The following is a 20,038-nucleotide window of genomic DNA, read 5'->3' on the forward strand; positions in this document are numbered from 1 at the left end:
GACCCCAGTGCTGGCTTTGTGCACAGAGGCACTGCCACAGGAAAGGGACAAACACAAACTGTATTAGATGTCGTTTTGCATCTCATTTTGTGAATTTTAACTTTGCTCTGAAACTGGAAACACTAGCAGTCACTTCACTCTGAGGCCCTGCTCAGTAAAACATCCATGAGCGTCAGTAAAATGATTTCTCGAGGCAGCCGCAGTGTTTCAGGCTGAACTTCTGATTCACCGTCAGGACAAAACAAATCCCTCAGAGTCCCGTCTGTCGGTGCTGCTGTCCACTTCTCACAGTGTCAGTGTCTGAAACTTGAATAAACTTGTGTGCGGTTCACTTCCTCGACATTTTGTGCACCGTGCACACGGACCTGCGGACGCTGTGATAGGGCGGCGGGGCACCAGAGGCGGGCTGTTAGTTACACCATCTGTACGGTGATTGGAGCCGGGTTGATAGTGGGAAGTGCTCGTACGCCGGTGTCTCCCTGGTTGCGCAAGACGCCATTTTGGAGTGACAGTGAAAGATAACGGAAAGATCGAGAAGCTGTCTTTCTAAAGGTAACTACCCGCACAAATGCGCCGTTTTTTGGTCCTAAAATGTGAGATAATGCGAACCGACTGCCGCTCGGTGCGAACGGCCCGTTTAATTTAGCGTTTAGCATGACGTCACGTAGCACTGTCTTTTACTGTGACGCGGCAGTTTGCTAACGGCGGCTCCGTTAGCCTGCCCGCTAATGTAGTTCCTGCTAGACCGAAAAGCTGCCGAGAGAGCACCGAGTTTAAATCTGACCGACGCTTTTCGTGACATGTCAGCGTTGGATGGGTCGATAACGTGTCGCCGTTTGCGGTTAACGGCGGCGATCGTCAGACCGTTCTCGAGCGGTGTCGCCCTTTAGTTAGCAGCGAGCTAACGTAAGCTAACTAGCCGAAGCATCCGCCCTTAGTGAAGCAAACGGTAATCTGCTCCGAGCCGTAGTTACCGGCTAAAACTACCCAACATCGACTGTTCATTTATCTAAAATAATAAACGATTAAACGCACTCTGAACATCTCCTCTTTAACATTTAAACGTTAACTGAAACTTTAGCTGGATTTTCGGCCTGCTAAGGTCGGGGTGTTGTTAGCATGCTAGCGAGCTCACACCTACAGCAACATTATCTGTGCCGCTGGAGCCGACAGTTTACCAGCTGCACCAGGCCTCTCTTATCTGGTGATCGGTTTTCTGTTCGGTTTATCCGGGTTTACCTCGTGTCTGTTGCTGTAACTGAAGGAAGATTTCATTATTGATTAATTTGCCGATTGTTGTCGCGATTAATGTGTTGATTGTTTACGAAAATGTCAGACAAGGGTAAAAAATGTCTGTTGTAACTTCCCGAAACCCAAGTTGACGTCTTCAGATGCCTGATTGTCTCCGACCAACAGCCCAAAATCCAAATATATTCAGTTTCAGACTGCAGCTCATGGTTATTTTCATGATCGACTAATCTCTTGATAACTTATGGATTAATTGATTAACCGAGTTACCTGTAAAATGTGAAATAATTGATTGGATTGGTTAATGACAGCTCCACTTCACTTCTACAATCAGTAAGCATCAGTAAAGCACCAAATCATCACATTTTAGAGGCTTTAATCAGCAAATGTTCGGAATTCCTGCCTAAAAATGACCAGAATGATTGAGTATCAGAAGGTTGTTGATTCGTTTTTTTTGTTGATTGAATAATAGTTGCAGTCTTAAATTTATCTATGAGGTTTAGCAGCATAGTACTGAAATTTCATTTTAGATTATACAAAGTTAATGGCTGTCACACAGCTAATGCAGGGGAACATTAGATAATGGTTGGTGATGTTGACTGTATGAGCTGGCTGGTACAATATAGACACAAACCCGAAGCTAACGTTTAACCATTAGCTTAAGTAAACATCTCATTTGTGCTCCCACCATTTTACATTCATTGTGCTGCTCTTGGTGCAGTGAAATCCACCTTTCACTCAGCCAAGTATTATACTGCTACTACCAACCTATACGTGTTCATTGATTTGTACCTTTATGAACTGTCCAACAATGGTGAAATATCATATTTACATCCAGCATACCGGCCTAACGGACTGGTTCTTCATTTATTGTCATCTTTATTGTTCACTCTCTGTTTTCTCCTTCCCTCTTGGTGTTTACTGTGCTGAAACTGAAAAACTGCAGGCGTTAATACCTCTAACCTTGTTTCCTTCTCTTTGACAGCTTCGTCACCATGGGGAATGTATTTGCAAGCTTATTCAAGGGCCTGTTTGGCAAAAAAGAGATGAGGATTCTCATGGTCGGGCTCGATGCTGCTGGAAAAACAACCATCCTATATAAACTGAAGCTAGGAGAGATAGTCACCACCATTCCCACCATTGGTATGAATATCTATGTATTAGTCAGTTTTACGCACTTTACAGTAGATTTTTTTTGGACAGATTTAAAGGATGTTACCATTCAAATTAAAGAGTAAATTAGCTTTTAGTAGATTTTTCCATTTGCCATTAAAGCTACGGATGTGAGAAATGTGGCCTAAACACAAGGAGTTGTACAAGAACTTTGCCAAATTGAAATACGATCCAAAAAATTGGCAAAATTTTTATTTAAATCAGGAACTATCGAATCAAAACAACAAGTTCACGAGATTAGAAATCTGACCACACCACCTTTATGACTTGACAGTTTGATACAATAAAGTTATTTTCCTTATTGGTCTGCTGGTTGTTTTTATTCTGACCTGATTAATTGTTTGTTTTGTGAAATGTCAGAAAATAGTTAACACTCAAATTAAAAATCAACAGTTCAAAACTGGAAAATATTCCGTTTACAAGTCCAATAAACGGAGAACAGCAGCAAACCCTCGGCTTGAGGTTTGACACCTAGCCCTGTTATGTAATGCAGATCTTAGACACACACTGAACCAGAGCTTTAAACGGGCTTGATTTCAGTTTAATTTTTATTAACACAAATGTTAAACTGCACCGAGTGTTTGTATTGAGCTTTGTTACGTCAGGTCGACTGTCAGCATTCAAGTTTTTTATTTCAGTGATTGACTCATCTGTGTTTCTCCTCCTTGTTTCAGGTTTTAATGTTGAAACTGTAGAATACAAGAACATCAGCTTCACAGTGTGGGATGTGGGCGGTCAGGACAAGATCAGGCCGCTGTGGCGCCACTACTTTCAGAATACTCAAGGTGAGGAGGACCTTCTCTTAGCAGCCAGTGGTGCCAGTGAACATTACTGCCCATAGGTGGCTTCACCAGTGCAGAAACGATGATCTTAAAGTTTGTGATCCAGTGACTCATACACCATTGTTCAATTCTCAAAGGGTGTATTGTGTGATTTCCCGGCTGTTTCCTGAAATTTAATTCATCAGTATACGTGAAGGCACTGATGGCCTTCTTGTATTCTAATGAATAAAACATTGGTTTGATTTTAGAATGACTTGTTGCTTAGAGAAATCCATTGACCCCTCTTTGTGAAACTGAATGTGTGAATGTTTTTTGGTAATGACAGTTAGATACAGCATCATTTATCAAAAAAGGTCCAGGACTGTTCCAGAGACAGCACGTCTTACTGCAGAGTATATTGATGTTTTCCCAGCATGTAAAGATACAGTTTGCTGTGGTTGCTGCACCAGCATTTGTATTTGTATGCATTGGACATCTAGAATATTTCACTTTTCTTTTTCAGTTATGGAATACTGGACACTTTAATCATTACAGGCATCTAAAATCTTGAAGTAATTAAATAAAAGCAAAATCACGTTTTGGTTCATCCACTAATTCATACCTCTAAGCCCATAACAACTTGCAATGAGGATACACAGGTAGCCACAGTTTAAAGGGGTCACAGGTGAAAAGACAAGTGCAAAGTACGGAGACACGTCCATCTAAAAATTCTTTGAAAGCATCAGACACTACCAGTGTAAAACTGGATAGTAATTCTCTTTTCTTTGCGGTGTTGGATTCATCGGACATTTAAGGGTTGATCTTTCCAAACAGCACAGTGCAATGTCTGAGAGTAACTCGAAGAAGAATCAGTTCCTCTCTTAAAGTTTGACTCTGGTAAAACGCTCTCATATTCTTCAGTGGTGCACAGTATAGACAGTAAAACCTTTAACATGGTAGCATCACAGTCTTTGGTTAATCTGACGCCACATGAAGGAGAAAACCTGCCGTGCTGTCAGTCACCTTGCTTTCACTGAGTATTGATGCCCTTTGTTTTTGTGCCGTTTCACCGCAGAGAGTCGGCCTGTGATTTAGCAGACAGTGGTGGTGCGTACAGATGCTGGTGCAGCAACACAAGCAAGTGCCAGCTCCTTTGCAGGCTGGGACTGTCCATGTGACCTTTTCATCAGCTCTTACCGTGGTACAAAAATAACTCCTTTGTATGTTCAGGGAGCTACATGGATGATGAAACCTTTGCCAATCTACACGTTAAAACACGGATTGACACTGGACTCCATTGCTCCACTCTACAGTGGCGGTGACAGTAAACTGTAGCTGCTCTGTTCTTCATACGCTTATATCAGATTCTTCCTTCAGCTGTCAAAGACAATAACTCGTGTAATATTCGTGTTTTAATAGTTCTAAAGTGTCTTCTTTTATAAAATCTGCATTTTGATAGGAGCAGGTCTCAAAACGATTTAGCAGCACAAAGCAATAAATTCAGCTGCGTTTAAACTTATCAGATTCCATGAGTCAGGTGTTGGTCTGCTTTTGATTTGATGAGATTTTCACACTCGACAGACCTGCCGTTAACAGATGACACGTTAGTCTGTTTCTGAAGTAGCTGTTTTCTAACAGCACTTGTTAGCTGAGCTGTGTAGCGTTGGGGGTCATTGATTGAGATTAGAGTCACGTTAGAGCCACAGAGTTTGTGGCTGCACACATTACTCAGCATGAATATGAGGCATCGGCTTTGGGCTTTGATCGGGTCAAAGAGATTCATTAAGCAACAGGATGTTGATCTGGGAGGGAGGAAAATGCTCTGAAACCAGAAGAAGAAAAAGCTGTGCACAGATATTTGTAACAAACGCAGGTGAAATAGAGCATTCATGGTCCCTTACTGCTCATAACCACGTACTGTGTTTTTGCATGCAGGGCTTATCTTTGTGGTGGACAGCAACGACAGGGAGAGAGTGAACGAGGCGAGGGAGGAGCTGTCCAGAATGCTCGCTGAGGACGAACTCAGAGACGCTGTGCTGCTCGTTTTTGCAAATAAACAGGTGAGTTCACTTTCTTATTCTGTGGAGTATTTTCAGATGTTTGAACTGTGAATGGCTGCGGATGTGTATCGATGCACTTGTCGATGTGTATCTGCATCGGGGCAGGATATCAGCACTGACACCCCATTCGATTCTTGATGATTCAGCTGCATCAGATAAATATCAGTGTTGTGTAAAGCGCTCTTCAGAACTTATCTTGGAAACTTTAATATATTCAACATTCAGGAAGTGAGTGAGTGAGTGAGTCTGCAGAGTCCTGTTTCAGTCTGTCGCACTCTTAAATTCAATCTGTAGATTTGCTATGAGATCCAGGGTCAGCTGACCATCCGGAGTCACCACAGTCCTGTGAACTGCAGCTGGTCCACATAGACTGTAACTGTTCACATCACGGTGTCGGAGACTGTGTCATGGCTGCAGTGGACATTTTACACATCATTCAGCTGCATTTATAACTGGTCAGATTTCAAACCTGCATCATGACTCGCTCTTTGTTCTTCTTCCAGGATCTCCCTAACGCTATGAATGCTGCAGAGATCACAGACAAGTTGGGTTTGCACGCCCTCCGCCAGCGCAGCTGGTACATTCAGGCCACCTGCGCCACCAGCGGGGATGGCTTGTACGAGGGCCTGGACTGGCTCTCCAACCAGCTGAAGAACCAGAAATGATCCATTCCACCAGTTTTGATTTTTGTTTGTTGTTTATTTTTTCTGTTTCAACACAGCGGCAGCACCGGATCCAGGCCCCTTCGCTCCCATCTAACCCAAGTTTCGACCCCAGCTCTTTCTTTCAAGAACTTCCTTCACCCCCCCTCGCTTTCTCCCCTCGTCCCTCGTCAGTGGGGCTCTAGCCTGTGCTGCTTGTGTGTGCGTGTGGGCGTGCGTGCGTGTGTGTGTACCTTGTGTGTTCAGCGAGTGTGTGTGGGTGTGAAGGCGTCTCTGTGTATGTTGGCTGGGATTGGGAGTAACCCTGGCGTGCCTTTTACACACCTCCTGTGGAATCAGCAGTCTGGTTTTCAAGCCCCTTTCTCCATCCACCAAACTCAGCCTCTGCCCCACTCAGCCTACCCCCACTCTCAGTCTTGCACGGCCCCCTTCTCCCCACCCTTACTCTCCAGAGGAAGCATGGTTTTCATACGGCAAAGAAAGAGCAAGGGTGCAAGCTCTCCTCCCCCCTCCCTGTAGTATATATCTATGTTAACTAGAAATGTTCACCCAAGGTAGACTGAATGCTAGATGTTCATTTTAACCTTTTGATTTTGAAACCTCAACCCACCAGTAAGAGATTCAGTAAATTGCATCTTAACCTGTATCAGGTCGCAAATCAAAAAACAGAAAAAGTAAAAAAAAAAAAAAAAAAAACTCCCATCCTCGATCATTCTGGTGTCATTTGAAAATCATGCTGTTTGTTTTATTATTATTATTATATTGGAATATAACAGATTATTCTTAGCAATGGTTCTCCAATGAACACTACCTTTCTCCCCCCACTAAGCAAGACCGTGAAGCACAAGGCAAGCCAACAATCTAAAAAACAAAATCTACTTTAAAATTCGAATCTGCGAGTATATGCAATTCTTGTCTTTTCAAATTCTTTTGAATTCCTTGGATTAAATTGGATTTTTGAGATGACCACCAGTGTGATTAATCATTCTGACAGCGCTCCTACTTCATGTGGGACAACTACAAGGTGTTGGGCATTTCACAAACTTCAGCCGGTTAACTGAGACAGGTGTCCTGATACATTCACGAGCTTCACATGTTATTCCTTTAAGAGATGTTACATGTGTTTTTTTTTCTGTAACTAGTTTTAGCATTTCTATTTGTACTATGACTGCTGAACCAAATGCATTTGAGCAGTATGACAAATCCTGTATATGAAAGTAGTGTATCCTCGAGGGCCTAAACTGTATGAGTTTGACTGACGAGGCTTTTCTCACCAACGGTTGGCAGTTTTACTTTGAAATCCGAAAGCATCCGGCTGTCCACAATGTTCCTGGTTGGGATGAAGGATTGGCACCAAATATGAAGGCTCTCTTTAACTGTGAACGGTCCAGACATGGAGAAAGGAAAACTAGTTCGAGTGTCTGGGTGTTTACAGGCTCCTACTTCTTATTATAGCGCTGCATTCTTCACGACTAAAAGACCAACACAACACGTACTCTGTCAGTGGCTCGTCAGTGAGCTGGAAGGACTTGGTGGTAGACCTGTTGAGGGGAATGGGTGTGCAGTTAGCTGGTCCTGAGATTCAGCAGGCGTCCTCAGTGTTGAACCATGGGGGTTAAGCTGGCACTTCTGTCAAGAATGATTGTAAATCTGTAAGTTCCCCTGTAAACTGTTTCTGTGGGGATTTCCTGAACACATTAATAAACATGATTTGATCCAACAGACGGTGGAGAAAGAGACTTTTCTTTGGTTTAATGTGAAATGACCTCAGACCTTCCCATCAGCCTCAGCTCTGCAGCTGCAACTCATGAATCTTTGGTTGAATGTCTGTCACTCTTTCCTCAGCATAGTGTTTAAATCCCTCAATATCCCGTTTATAATGTCGTGAAACACCAAAATACAGAGAAACAAGAATTACTGTGAGAAATGAATGACTTTAATGATTAACGGATTCATTAACAACAAATGTTACCAATCATAAACCTAATTATCACAAATCATCAACCCTGTTTATCACTGTTTTACTGAAGAACTGGAACACATACATAACATGCTAATGGATTTATTCACTTGGACAGTTACATTTAAACACTGACCAAAAGAAAAGATTTCAGAGAGATTTCATTGAATTTAATATAATCATGTTAAAGGTGATAAAGGTTCTGCACATGTATTTTTGTGAATGACTGTGTGAGAGTTTGTGTTTTTATGTTTTTCCTTCATTGCCAAACTTCACAAACACACAGGGACTGAAACGTTGCCTCCAGGTCTGAAAACTAATCAGCCTCATTTAACTGCCTCGATAAAAGAATCTGCATTTGAATTTCTGCTTTGATGCGTCTGCTTCATGCCACCAGACGCTGAACAAGCTGTAAATATTTAACTCACCCAGGAGATGCTGGTTAAACTTCACTCCGGTCAGAGAGGTTCACATTACTTCCTGTAAAGTACAGGAAAACAAGCTGATCTCAAATCACTTTCAAACACTAGGTGGAGACAAATAGTCGACAGTGAAACAGCTGAAACTGCTTTAGAAACGGTTTTCAGTGACTAAATGTACATTTTATTATTTAGTATTTCCTGGTCAAAGCAAAAGAAAACTACAGAGTTAGTTTAGCCATTTTTAAGACGCCATTTTCAGTAAAAGCACAACTTTATGATAAGAAAATACACAAATTCTTCAAAAAAAAAACAAAAGCATTTTATATGATTATTTGACAGAGACAGTGATCATTAACCAACAAAACAGAAAACTGTAAATCCAGCTTAAAATGTTCTGCTCAGAGTTCTCTCAGAGATCTACTGCTGATCTTATCATTTGTGATTCTTCTAATTCGTACTTTAATTAACTCTTCGTGTGTTTTGTGTTTAAAGGTAACTGGTGACTAAAGCTTTCAAATAAGTTCAGTGCAGCAAAAATACAGAACTGTAAAGGGAGAAGCAGGAAAGACATAAACAACAGCATCTAATTATTCTATTATTCATCATTATTATCCAAATAAATTCCTTTGTGTCGTTTCTGGTGTAATTCTAGGAACGAAATGACAGAAAAGCACATGAAACAGGAAACTATCCACAACATTTGAACCCTTTGCCCTTTCAAAGCCACAACCGGCTCCAGCGGCCTCAGTGAGGAAGGGGGGCGGGCTCACGGTGCACACCTGACGGGTGACTCCTCCCTGCCTCCCCTCTCTGTTCAGATACTGTTGATGGCACTTTTCGTGGTAGTGGCACGGTTTCTTGTTTTGTTTGCCGCACAAAAAAAAAACAAACCAACCGGAAAAAAAAAAAAAAAAACACAGACACGCAAAGCTTAGCATCACATCTGGGATTCTCAGGATGTCTGAGAGCTGAAACCAGCCCAGAGACAAGACACGGTTTACAGGTAGGTTTTTACAGCTTTATCGGAGATGCTAACAAGCTAGTCCGAACAGGTGCAGGCTGGTTTTAACCGCGAAAATAAAGATCATATAAGGAGATGGAGTTAGCCGATGTTAGCCGAATTTATCATTGTTTTAGTGTTAAATTAATACGAATGTGTTTTTGGTAGACGGAGCTTTGTTTATGAGAGGGGAGTCATTTTCTTCAGTTTCAGTATGAGGCTTGGCGCTGTCCCTACTCCAGCCTGGATTTCAGACAATAAGAACTACCAGGAGTTAGTTAGTGAGGCTGGCCCCCACCACCTTCAGTTCACAGACATGATAAGAGACTAAACGGACCACAGGAATCACAGCGATCTAACAATGTTTTACTTTTTTTTTAGGGTTTAAGGTGGACTTGTGAAATTGTATTCATTCACACCGGGACACTGTTATTTCAGAGGTGTTTGTAGTCTGGTAACAAGTGTTTTCCCTCAGCATGAGTAATATTATGTCCCAGTATGAGCCTTATCATCGGCCTGTTTCACACTGCTCTGTGGTGCTGTAGTGTTTGTAATGGCTTTAAATAAACATTTTATAGAATAAACAATTAATTGAAAAAGTAAAAGTCAGATTAATCCATAAACGGAAGTAATTAGTTGCAAGTAATTGATCTAGTTTAGTATATATATTCCAGAAAAGTGACTGGAAACAGTATGGAACAGTATATTTATGATTTTAATGAAGCAGAAATGCCACGTCAGCTTCTCAGCTGTGTTTTCCTCCGTTTCATAGCTTTGTAAACTGAATATTTTTATTTTATTTATTTATATTATTTTATTTTAAAATGTCAACCAGATAAAATAAGACATTTCAAGACGGCACCTTTGGTTTGTGGAACTTGTGATGGGCTTTTAAAATGTTTTTTTAGACTAAATGGTAAATGGATTTATTCATAAAACATAATCGACAGATGAATCAAAAGTGAAAATGAGCCGTAATCAAACTTCTGCACCTCCTTGTGTAGGATGTGATCATTTTTCACTGCTGGACTCTGTGATGTTGATCAGTTGATCAGTCAAAAACAAAAGCATCAATAATGAGAAGTCGAGACAATTTGTTTAAAAAATTAGTTTCTCCTGCTCTTTGCTTGAGGAAATAGGTTGTAGGTTGGACTTATTTGCTTTTTGTTTGCAGGTGCTCTGATGTTAGTGTCATGGTAACTGTTCCTCCTCTTACACACCTGTGCACCTGCTCACACACAGGTCTTTTAAAGTGGACCCTCAGCAGTAACCACAGTGGTTATCCCTCCACCGTGTGCTGTGTTCTTGTGTGTGGAGAACAAAGGAAATATTCAGGTTCTCTCTGCCTCCTCGCCTGATCAGAACAGAATACCGGTTCGATTGTCGTGTGTGAACCACAAACATCTGGACAGAAACATCTGCCGGCTGAGAGTAACATAATGTGAAGGTTTTAATGAACATTTTCCTCGTGGAGAGTTAAAGGTACGAACAGTTCATGTATATAAATGATCATTTTCCTAATAATTTCTCGTGGTACAAAGAGAGAAGGACTGTATATAAGACACAGACAACACTGCTATGCTTTGATCAGTCAGTGCGTGTTTGGAAATGATTGGCAGGCGAGTGTTTGAAACTTACTTTATATTCAGACGACACACACACACACACACAGCAGCAGGTGTTTTCGTGTGTGTAAGGAAATTCAACTTCTTGTGGTTCAGCACCTCATTAAGTCTATTTTGAGTAATCAGCTATGACTCACCTGTGTTGTTGTTCTTGTTGCAGTTTGTGTTGTGTGTGTTCGGTCTAATGTTTGGCAGCTAATGTTCCCCTGTTTCTCAACAAGGGAACAGGAACAGCGCTTTGAAATAAAGATCACACCGAAGATCGTGGTGCTGTTCTGCACATGTTGGCCGTTGTTCTCTGCAGCGGGCGGTCGTAGGAGGATCCACTGCTGCTGGGGTCTGAGCTAACGCTACCGAGCCTGGCTGCTGGTGCTGCAGTGTGGGAGCACAGACTCCGGCTCTGTGTTTCCTCGGTGGGATGGTTCCGTTTCCCTTTCAGATGTTGGATTTGGTTTCTTGTGCTTCCCGTGTTTGTCGCCTGCATATCTTGCAGTGGATTTAGCTTAGCTCTTAATCATCATCAGTCACATAATTCCATAGTTGAAGCTCTCTGTAGAGCTCTATACTCAGTGTTTGTTGTTTTTTTAAAATGTGTTTTATAAAGTAATTGACTTAAGTCCGGATTTTCACTCTTAGCGGTTTGATAAATACGGGTCCTGACCTATGACCCCTCTTCCCTCTCCTCAGGTAACATGATGGAGGTGGCAGGTCCCTGGACAGAAGTGTTTGAGAGCTCGGAGAGGAAGGAGAAGTCTGGAGGAGCAGAGACGTTGCTGGGCAGCTCCACTCTGACTCTGGCTCCTCTGGTCTCCGATTCTCCCTCCGTCCGTCGCTCCCAGCCCATCTTCATCACCACAAACAGGTATGACCGACGGGAACGTGCCCAGCAGCACAGACAGCGTAACTGACTGTGGGAAGGAGCTGGTGTAGTTGCTCAATAAGCAGCAGACACACACACACACACAGAGTGGACATGAGTCATGGACGTGGTGGATATTGACTCAAGTCAGTGACTCAACCTCAGGCCATAAGTCATCTGATGTTTAAAGTTTCTTCTGAGACAGTAATGATCCTGGAACGTCAGAGACACGGCAGTAAACCTGACTGCAGCGTGGATGTTTGTCCTGCTGTTAAAGTCACTGTGTCCTTTTGTTTCACTTCCTGTTTGATAATCACATTATCAATCAATCAATCAATATGACGTGTGATTCTTCCTTCTTTCAGGGCGAAGGACGTGGAGTCCTTCTCTTCGTCCGTCCCATCCATACCCAACCCCTTTCCTGAGCTGTGCAGCCCCTCGAAGTCTCCAGTGCTCATTAATTCACTTCCGCCTCCGTCAGGTGACAAATACGTAAGTTCAAAGCCTCGTTGGTAAGAAGCTGTTTGATAAATACACAGACTGGACAGTTCGGACAGATGCAGGCTGTAGATTTGACCTTCGGTTTGAATATTGAATTTATTCAGTAATCCAGACTTTACATCGTGTCACTGTCAGATCTGAAGCCACCAAACTGCTCTGATTCCTTTCATTTCACCTTTTTAGTTTCAGTCAGACTTTTATCAGTGAGTAGGAGGAAGTGAATGAGTGTCAGTCTGGATCCAGCTGATTTTTCTTTTTCATTACCTCCAAAAAATGAAAAGGTCAAAGGTCTTATATTTAAAGGTTAAGTCTGGTGATCGTTTATGTTGTTGGCCGTCAGCTGATCTCACGAAAAGACCAACACCAGCGATCAACTGATCCGACGGAGACAAGAATGAAAATAGTCCCAAGAAATGCTGTTTCCTCCTTTTTGCGTAATGTTTGCTAAAAACTGCTGAGCTGTTACAGGAAGTGACTGAAGCTCTTTTCTTTTTCTTTCTTTTTTTTTTTTTTTTAAAGTGCAACTATATATTTTCAGTATGAACCCGTCGTCTTGGGGCTGAGAGCCACTCAAAAGGTAGAGACATGGGACACATTTTTGGTCCGATGGGATTTGCTGACATGAGAAAAATATCTTTATCCCTTAAGAAGTATTTGTTTGGACAAATCAGAGCATTACTGTGCTAATCCCATCACACCTGCACAGATATTCAGGGTCTGGCAGGTGGCATCAGCGAGCGGATCCTCTAAATGTGTCTTAACCTGTTTGCTAACGGCGTAGGTGGAGACTGGTTGTGGTTGTGACTGACAGGTAGGCTGTGTTGCCATGCCTGCGCTGCCTTATTTTGACTCCCAAACACTGTCAGAGTGAAGGTGTGTGATCGCAGCGGCGTGTCGCCGTGCAGCACTCGCCCCGGGCTCTTCTCTGTACAGTTAGTCCTCACTGATGCTCTCGTGTCTGAATGAGACCAAAGTCCTGCAGCAGGCTCAACATCTGGTGGAGACACTGAAACCAGATGAGCCGTTATAGCAGCAGATTAAATGTTTGGGTGTTCACGTTGTTTGGGTCATGTGGCGTCTCTTCGATAAGAGGATGTTCAGTCTTTCCCATAAAACCCTGGTAGAGAGGGAACAGTTTAAGCTTTGCTTCGTAGCAGGGACGCTTGTCCTGTCAGTAAAAGTGTTTGTAGGTCAGTTGACACTGAACTATGGAAGAACTTTGTGTGGATTACTCTCCGTTTCAGATTACATGCAGATGATGTGTGAATGTTATGAGTTTTTCAGTATCTGATCTCTACTGTCGTCACGCACTGTTAGCTCTGTGTCCTGAGCTCAGGCGCTCAATTCGTTCGGTGAAGAGAAACAAATTTTCCTCTGCCTCCCCTCCTCCCTCCCCCATAATCCTCCCTGGTTTCTACATAGGCCATTATTTGTCCTGACTGACGCCGGCACTCGCCCAACCTGTCAGGGCTTGTCGATTGACGACCGCAGGTTTCTGGTCGGGCAGGTTTGTTTTCTTTTGGTTTGAAACGTGCTGCTGGATCCAGACGCCGTGTCAGACGGCTGCACGCTCTGAGAAACGTCCTGACCCTTGAATAACCTGCACCCGCTTCACCTCAGCAGCACCGGGGACTCAGCCAGACCTGCTGCTTCTGCAACCTGATCTGTTCCTGGCCGGGAAAATGGAGGAAGGTAGAAAGAAAGGAAGGATGTCTTTCTTTCTTTCAGTGGGCAGCTCGAGACGTGGAGAATGAGACATGAAACGAGATTAAGAAGAAACGTGGCTTTGCTTTCTGTCGGTCTAAAATTAGAAAGAATTTGAAAGGTCTTCTCTTTGAGCGTCAGGGCCTGTTAAATAAAGAGCGGCTGTGTCTGCGCTGCAGCTCAGTTGACAGATTCTTGGCCTCAGGTTCTGGATTCTAGTTTTGAGCGATGCCACAACCAGCGGAGAGGTGTTTGTTATGTATTCAGTGATACAGAGTGACATGAGATCAGGGTCACAGAGGTAAACTACCTGTTAATTGGACCTTAATTAGTTAATTGTTTTAAGTTAATCGGTGCAAAGTAACAAAGTGTACTTCACCATCACAGATTATTGTATTTTTTTTTGTGTTTGATATTGGCCAGATTATCCTGAGCACAAAAATCATAGTTATTTATTCATAATTTCCTGTTTTTCCCTTTTCTTTTTAATTCTGGCTAAAATAGTAAAAAGTAGCATGAAATGGAAGTGCTCGTGCATGTATGTCAAAATAAATTGTGCTTGAGTAAAAAACAGTGGTGTGATGTATGAAAATGACGTCTGTGCCCCGTCAGGTGATAAAGGTGTATGGGGAGGACAGCCACAGCAGGTCGCTGTGTGTTTGTCCCGGAGCGACAGCCAGAGAGGTGTGTCACATGCTGGTCCAGACGGCTCACTGCAGCGACCAGGAAAACTGGGCTCTCCTCGAACTCCATCCCACGCTCGGCCTGGGTAAGACTGCAGAAGCACCAAGTACAACACTGGATCTGTGAAACGATGGATTTAATGTTTCACACATGTTCTCCTGCCTCCTCAGAGAGATGCCTGGAGGACCACGAGGTTGTGCTGGAGGTTCAGGCGACCTGGTCTCTCAAGGGCGACACGAGGCTTGTTTTCTGCAAAAACTACGCCAAGTACGAGTTCTTCAGGAAACCAGTGGTACGCCGCCCGCAGCGTGCTAAAGCTAAACATACAACATGAGGTGTAAGATAAACATCCCTCCTGTTATATAACAGAACACCTCGAGCAGGGACGTGGAGGATCTTCACGCTCTTTACTGAACATGTTGGTACAGTAGACGTTGGCGAAGCCTGACGTCATGGTGGTTGCTGATCCCGAATGATTGGCAGGTTGCGTGCTGGTGCAGACACTGTGACTTAATGCCTCAGATATTTCATTACATCGGATCCGGTCTGTCGCCTGTGCTGTTAAACAAAGGTGACAGTTTACTGTGAAAACTGGTTCTGAGGAACTGTAGCGCGCGCCCACACTGCCTCCAGAAGGCTCTGACGGGAATTTACTTCATTATACTCATGAAGCAGAATGATCGAAACAATCGACTGAATGCAAATATTGAATTCTTTTCAGCCGTCAGCAGCTGCTTTGGTTTGTAAATGAGCCTCTTCCTTCCTCTCTCAGCTCTTCTTCCCAGAGAGCATGATCTCCGACAGCGCAGATGTCAGCAAGGGGATGAAATCATCAGAGCTCATTCAGGTAAACCAGGTGAAATCAGGAGTGGAAGTCATCAGGAGACCTTCTGTTCATTTACTAATTGAACAAAGTTTTGCCACTAGATCCTTTCAGTGTGTTTTTCGGGCCTGTTTTATGTCCCCACATCAAGAAATTTTGTTTAAAGTGAGGCTTAAGCAATGAGTCCTGTTTACTTCACAGAACCTGCTGAGGTCTGGGACGTGTCCAGAGATCCAGGGTTTCCTGCACTTAAAAGAACCCAGTCGTAAGACCTGGAAGAAGGTCTACTTCTTCCTCCGACGCTCTGGACTCTACTGCTCCACCAAGGGCTCCTCCAAGGTCAGCGAATCAGATGCATTTTTCTGTTCAGCTTTAAATCACGATTACTGGATTTCACAGGATCTGTGTTATAAAACAGAGCTGAGGGAGACACCAGCAAACGGACAAATGTCTCTGTTCTTTAAACTTGTGTTTGACACGTATGTTCCTGTGTTTTGGGTCCCAGGAGCCTCGGCACCTGCAGTATGTGGCTGATCTGGAAGATTTGAACGTGTACACTGTGGTGAACAGCCGTAAGCTGTACGGAGCACCTGCAGACTTCACCTTCTGTATCAAGGTAACCGCTTCCTCTGGGTTTAACCGAGACAGGATTAGGCAGAAAAATGTGTGTGTGTGTGTGTGTGTGTGCAGTTTGTGTATATTGGGATGTGTGCAAGGTAAATCGACCGCCCTCCACCCCCTCCATGCAGCATTCATGTCATTCTTGCGATTGTAGATTATTGAGTCAATATTTTTCACACTTCAGCAGCAGAATCTAAAGAGTTAACACTTGTGAGGTTGTGGAGAAACGGCTCCTGGTCCTGCACCACTGACAGTGACTGAGGAACTTTACACACACAGATCTGATATTTACCAGTAAATTTGCTGCACAGTAGATTCATGGTCATGCTGAAAACAAGAAATCACACTGGAAATTGTTTTTCTGTTTGGGAAACATGCGCTTCCAACCTGTGTGTCGATATAGTTCCTCTAACCCTGTGTGTTTTCTGTGTGTGTGTGTGTGTGTGTGTGTGTGTGTGCGCGTGCATAGCCTTCCAGAAACCCCGTCCGTGTTCAGGACCTGAAGTTCCTGTGTGCTGAGAACGAGCAAACACGAACTTGCTGGACGTCTGCTTTCAGATTGTTCAAGGTTTTTTTTTTCATACTGAATTTACTAACCAGTGATTTTAAGTTTTAAAAAGTCTCCTGTTTATCCTCCTGTGTGTGTGGTGGTGTGTGTGGGCAGTAAAATGAACTAATAATTCATCTTGTGTGTGTTTATGTGCGGTCAGTACGGGAAGCAGCTTCAGTGTAACTACCAGTTGTCCAAGTCGGCTCCACGAAGCCTCGAAGGAAGCAACCTCACAGATAACAAAGTGAGCTCACCTGACACTCTCACAGAGCAGAGGAGTCTGGGAAATCATTTCTGCAGTGTTGTCTCATTCATGTGGTTTAAACATGCTATTTGTTTGTGTGTGTGTGTGTGTGTGTGTGTGTGCACAGTCAAAGTCAGAGGCCAGCCTGGTGGCCATGGACTTCTCAGGGAAGGCCGGAGGACGGGTCATCCAGAACCCGACAGAGGCCCAGAACGCAGAGAAGGAGGAGGGTCAAGCTTGGAGGGTGAGGATGGAGGGATGGATGAGTGGGAGGGGGGGAGATGGAGGAAGGAGGGTGAGGTTACACACCCTCTCACAGACAGAAAACCAAAATCAGTTTTAAGAAAGGAAACAGAGCAGTGGGGGTTAACTGAAATAAGCTGGAAGGCAGAAGTTTTAATTTGTTGAAATTGTTATGAAAGTTTGCCATTTAGAAGAAAAGTCACCTAATGAGCCTTTCACAGAAAATTAGGTTTTTTCTTATTTAATGAAGAATATCTTTAAGCCTCTGAGCAGAAGTAGAAGGTCGGGACATTTCCAACAAAGTGAAATTCTATGGTTTTCTATAAACAAAGTAAAAACTGTTCAGTCTCTTTGTTTTAACAACAAAAATCGCGTTACTGCCAAGACGAACAGAGATCACACCTAAGCTGTAACTGGTGCGAGGAGGGAAGGGAGATACGGAAGCTTCCGGAAATGTCTGATATCGTGACCTTTTCCTGTTTTCACAGAGGAGAGAAGCCCTGAGGTGCAGCCTGCCCAACCTCAGCTCTGCTGCGAGACCTTCCTGTAAGTCCACGTGAGACGAGACAGAGTCCTGCTTCTGGATTTCATACTGTGTGCCTCCTCACTCACTCTCTCCTGTCTGTTTGTAGCCATCCATAAGACCCAGCCGTGGTTTCACGGTGGTGTGTCCAGGAAAGAAGCTCAGAGACTGATAGAGAAGCAGGGGCTGGTGGACGGGTGAGTAAAGGTTTCATTACAGCCAGTTCACAGTGCTACACTCGGTTTACAGGTTATAAGTGCGGCTCTGTGTGCGTGTGTTTGCAGGATGTTCCTGATACGTGAGAGTCAGCAGCACGCACAGTGCTTCGTCCTGTCGCTGTGTTACCAGCTGAAGACCAAACACTACCTGGTGATCCCCGTGAGTTCCCTTCATTCTCTCAGAGAATAAAAGCCGTCCTCTGCGTGCTGCAGCCTAACTGTGATCATGCTCCTCTCTCTGCAGTGTGAGGACGGAGGCAGGAAGTATCTCACCATGGACGACGGTCTGACCCTCTTCATAGATCTGCTGCAGCTGGTCGAGTTCCACCAAATCAACAAGGGCATCCTGCCCGTCTGCCTCAAACACCCGTGTGTGTGCGTCGCTCTGTAAAGCCACGGGTCCCTGTGTGACCTCTGCTCTCTGATGTCACCTCTCCTCCTGGACCAGGATCAGTCACCCAGACCTTTAATCCAGGTCTAAAGTGTGAACCCCAGTCATCAGATTGTACTGACATCAGTTAAGCACAGTTGATAAAGAGCAGTTAGATGCCTGGATTTTCTAACCGCTCGAGTGTCTGAGCAGAGCAAAGGTGCGTGTCTAAGTGATAATGTTATCAGGGTTGTGAGTCGTGGACCCGTGGGACGTGTGAGTCAGACATGAGGCACATCGTCTGCCCCGCATCTCTTTAGTATTTTTAATTATTTTCCACTACATGCTCCAGACAGTGGTTGGTTTTTATTTTTAATTAACGAGCTGCAGTCCCCGTGGAGGCGGCTTGATTAGCGTCGTCGGACAGACTTTTAGCGCTTTGGGGATGTTTGGAGAAAGAGCACTTTTAATAACGTGCACTTTGATTTGGAGCCATACAGCCGTGATGAGAGGCTGAGGACGTGCACTGTGATGAGGGGCAGCAGGGGGAAGCGTTTGATTGCTGCAGCACCAGGGTTCATTGATGAATGTGACCATTAGAGGGCGTTTTACAGCCGTGTAATGTAGGAGAGGAGCACATGTATTTTCATGTTAACACTGAAGAGATTTGTGATATTGTAATCATGGAAACGCCCCAGGTTGCAGTCATGTAGCATGTAAATTCTCACTCTTCAGACTGTGAGGTTTTTTGTATATTAACTTCTTATTGTGCCTTAAAAATAATCTCATATTATATTTTAATTTCACATACAACACCAAACCTTAAGAACTCTTTCAATGCTGTATTTGCACAACGATGGTGAAGGGAATCTTTGCTGCAACATCTGGATGTTTAAACAACCAAATATCTGATATTAACAGGCTTAATGAGGCTTTGTGAAAACTTCCAGTAGGTTTTGAGCATTAAAATTCAAAAATGTTAACTCGCTAATCGCTGAAGAAGCTCTGGAGAAAGCAACTGTAGTAAGTCGACCTCAAGTTAAAACGTTCTGACAAAGCTTTTCTTTACAGGTCTGTTATTTCTGAAAAAAAAAAATCCCAATAATTTCCTACGAAGTTTCCTGGAAAAATGATGTGATTTCAGACTAATTACAGGGAACAGAGAGACAATAGTCAGAGAACAGGAAGTCAGCTGAAATCTTCTACAGATAAACACACGATATGTTGAATTATATGCCTGCAGACAAATTAATTTAGATTATAAAAGTAAAGTCTCTCATCATAAACGAATAATGAATTCATATTTACTTGGGTTTACATCACAACTACAAATGATAAAGTTATTTCCTGGTAAATTCTTTGCAATCATTGGAAAATGACCTCTGACCTTTTTGTTTTTGGTGGATGTGTAAAAGTCTTATTTAACCTTTTTTGCACTTCGTATCGTTTGTGTTTTATCATGAAGATCTGTTGTTAAAATGTCGGCGTAGATACAAATACTGTCTTTATTCAGTCAGTCAGTCCAAAAGGCCAGTTTCCTCTTTTCCCTCGTTTTTTGTTTTTATCAAATAGGGCTTGTTCGTTTTATGTATTATAAATGTTTCTATGTTGAATAAATAATTTCATATTAAACAGATTTTCTTAAATTTAAAATGACTCTTACTTGTATGGTTACTGAGACACTCAGGTCAACGTTGCACTTCAGTATCACAGTGATCCTCTGGACCCAGGCAGCTCTGACTGAGGACACAAAGTGCTGCTGTGCCTGATTTAAATCCAGTTCTTAT

The 20,038-nt window shown here is 43.2% G+C and overlaps 2 protein-coding genes across 3 annotated transcripts; both read left to right on the forward strand.

Annotated features, from left to right (window-relative positions):
* The first annotated feature begins 438 nt into the window (after window positions 1-438).
* arf2b (ADP-ribosylation factor 2b) lies at window positions 439-7,624 on the forward strand. The gene is made up of 5 exons (XM_041029385.1): window positions 439-552; window positions 2,234-2,391; window positions 3,096-3,206; window positions 5,118-5,242; window positions 5,746-7,624. Exons 2-5 carry the CDS (start codon window positions 2,244-2,246, stop codon window positions 5,905-5,907), a joined length of 546 nt encoding a protein of 181 aa, XP_040885319.1. The 5' UTR covers window positions 439-552; window positions 2,234-2,243; the 3' UTR covers window positions 5,908-7,624.
* A 1,498-nt stretch (window positions 7,625-9,122) lies between these two features.
* On the forward strand, window positions 9,123-19,421 carry grb7 (growth factor receptor bound protein 7). Of its 2 annotated transcripts, XM_041029384.1 has the most exons (17): window positions 9,123-9,289; window positions 10,529-10,768; window positions 11,133-11,324; window positions 11,599-11,773; window positions 12,136-12,262; window positions 14,588-14,744; window positions 14,830-14,951; window positions 15,432-15,506; window positions 15,684-15,821; window positions 15,988-16,098; window positions 16,573-16,671; window positions 16,814-16,897; window positions 17,025-17,141; window positions 17,629-17,686; window positions 17,773-17,860; window positions 17,948-18,041; window positions 18,126-19,421. In XM_041029384.1, exons 4-17 carry the CDS (start codon window positions 11,604-11,606, stop codon window positions 18,270-18,272), a joined length of 1,587 nt encoding a protein of 528 aa, XP_040885318.1. In that variant the 5' UTR covers window positions 9,123-9,289; window positions 10,529-10,768; window positions 11,133-11,324; window positions 11,599-11,603; the 3' UTR covers window positions 18,273-19,421. The 2 variants fall into 2 exon arrangements, with proteins under 2 accessions (XP_040885318.1, XP_040885317.1); XM_041029383.1 differs by lacking the exons at window positions 10,529-10,768; window positions 11,133-11,324.
* Window positions 19,422-20,038: the final 617 nt, after the last annotated feature.

The sequence above is a fragment of the Toxotes jaculatrix genome, chromosome 21 (genome assembly GCF_017976425.1).
Source record: "Toxotes jaculatrix isolate fToxJac2 chromosome 21, fToxJac2.pri, whole genome shotgun sequence".
Lineage (NCBI taxonomy): Eukaryota > Metazoa > Chordata > Actinopteri > Toxotidae > Toxotes > Toxotes jaculatrix.